General features: G+C 48.4%; 1 protein-coding gene across 1 annotated transcript in view; it reads left to right on the top strand.

The window, feature by feature from the left end:
- Positions 1-1,470, top strand: part of LARS2 (leucyl-tRNA synthetase 2, mitochondrial) — a 165,438-nt gene that overhangs the window by 159,312 nt on the left and 4,656 nt on the right. Inside the window, exon 20 of the mRNA XM_023515923.1 lies at positions 1,316-1,430. Coding sequence (XP_023371691.1) covers positions 1,316-1,430 — 115 coding nt within the window. The remainder of the gene's footprint in view (positions 1-1,315; positions 1,431-1,470) is intronic.

Raw genomic sequence — 1,470 nt, forward strand, 5'->3', positions numbered from 1 at the left:
AAAAAATACAAAACTATATTTACAGCATGCTCCTAGTGGTAGCAGTTGTAGTTCTTATTTTATGGAGTTGGTTTCTATGTACAAATAGTCACTAAATCTGTTAAATTACCACCTTTTAAAATAAAAATTTTTAAATGCTATCTGGGTGAACATGATTTTCTTCTTTGGGCCTTCCCAAATATTCTTCATCTTTGGTGCGCATTCCGTTTGTCATGGAGGAAGATAAAAGAAAAAGTTGTCATTCACAGCCCAGTGTTCTTGGGGCTGATGTTGGTGGAATTCATTCTCTCTGCTCAAGACTCGACCTCAGACCATACCCTGTGCCTTGGACCCATCCCTCAAATGCATGGTCTTAGTCTCAAGGATGACAAGGAGTAGGGGGTATAGAAGTGCCAGCCTCACCTCCACCACCCCTGGAAAAACCATTCAGAACCGAAGACTTTGCCCACCAGGCACTGCCCCAGAATGGGCACTCAGGCCACAGTCACCTGCCCACCTCCGCCCCAGTGATCTGTTTTCTGCTGTGCATTTTCTCTCTGTGCCTTCGGGGCGTCTTGTGCTTAGGAGATCAGCAGAGGCTTTCAAGTCAAAGCTCTCCTCAGGGGGCACTCTAGGTGAGATCCTGTGGCCCCACACACCCCAGAAGCGCCACCTCTGCTTTGGGGCTGTGGCATGAAGCACTCCAGGAAACAGGATTTGAGAGGGTTTTGTTCCTCACCGCTTCCTCATGTTCGGCTCATCCTGAGCCATGGAAACTCTTTGCAGTTGGTAATTGGAGGGATCCTATCCTGAGAAGAAGTTTAGCCAGAAGGGTAAGATCCCTCTGCGCAGGGTAAGGAGTGTCCTGCAGTTCACTTCATCCCAGCTCCAGTGGTTATGAGCAGAAGGACCGGGTAGGAGGCTGTCTCAGAACATAAGAATGTGTGGGCAAGAAAGGAAGCGGATGAATGAGTTCTCAGGGCCACAAAAAGGCATTCCTTCACCAACAGAACTGCAGAGAGGTGACCCGGGAAAATTAGCAGCCTTGTTCTTCCAAATGCACACTTTAGAACAGCATACCCATCCATTTCTTTACAGCTCTGGGTACCATTTGCAAAGAAAAAAATAGCTACCTATGGGGTGGCGCCTGTGGCTCAAAGGAGTAGGGCATCGGCCCCATATGCCAGAAGTGGAGTCCAGGGAGTCAAAAACTTCAAAAAAAAAAAACAACAAAAAAACTACCTATAAACCTGGGATTGTAAGCAAGGGCAGAGTAAGTGGTGAGCACCTGGCAGGCTGTGAAAAGCTGTGACATGGCTTCCCCTAGCCTCCTGAGACAGCTTCAAGCCAGTCTGTGTTGGTGCAAAAGCTTTTCTCCTATTGTCATGAGCTCACCCTGTGCTCAGAGTGACCTGACCCTTCTGTTGCTTGGCATTGCAGGCCTGGCACTGGTGCCAAGGAAACTCTGTGCCCACTATGCCTGGGACATCA

Source organism: Otolemur garnettii, unplaced genomic scaffold (assembly GCF_000181295.1).
Source record: "Otolemur garnettii isolate 467f Iridium unplaced genomic scaffold, OtoGar3 scaffold00082, whole genome shotgun sequence".
NCBI classification, from domain to species: domain Eukaryota; kingdom Metazoa; phylum Chordata; class Mammalia; order Primates; family Galagidae; genus Otolemur; species Otolemur garnettii.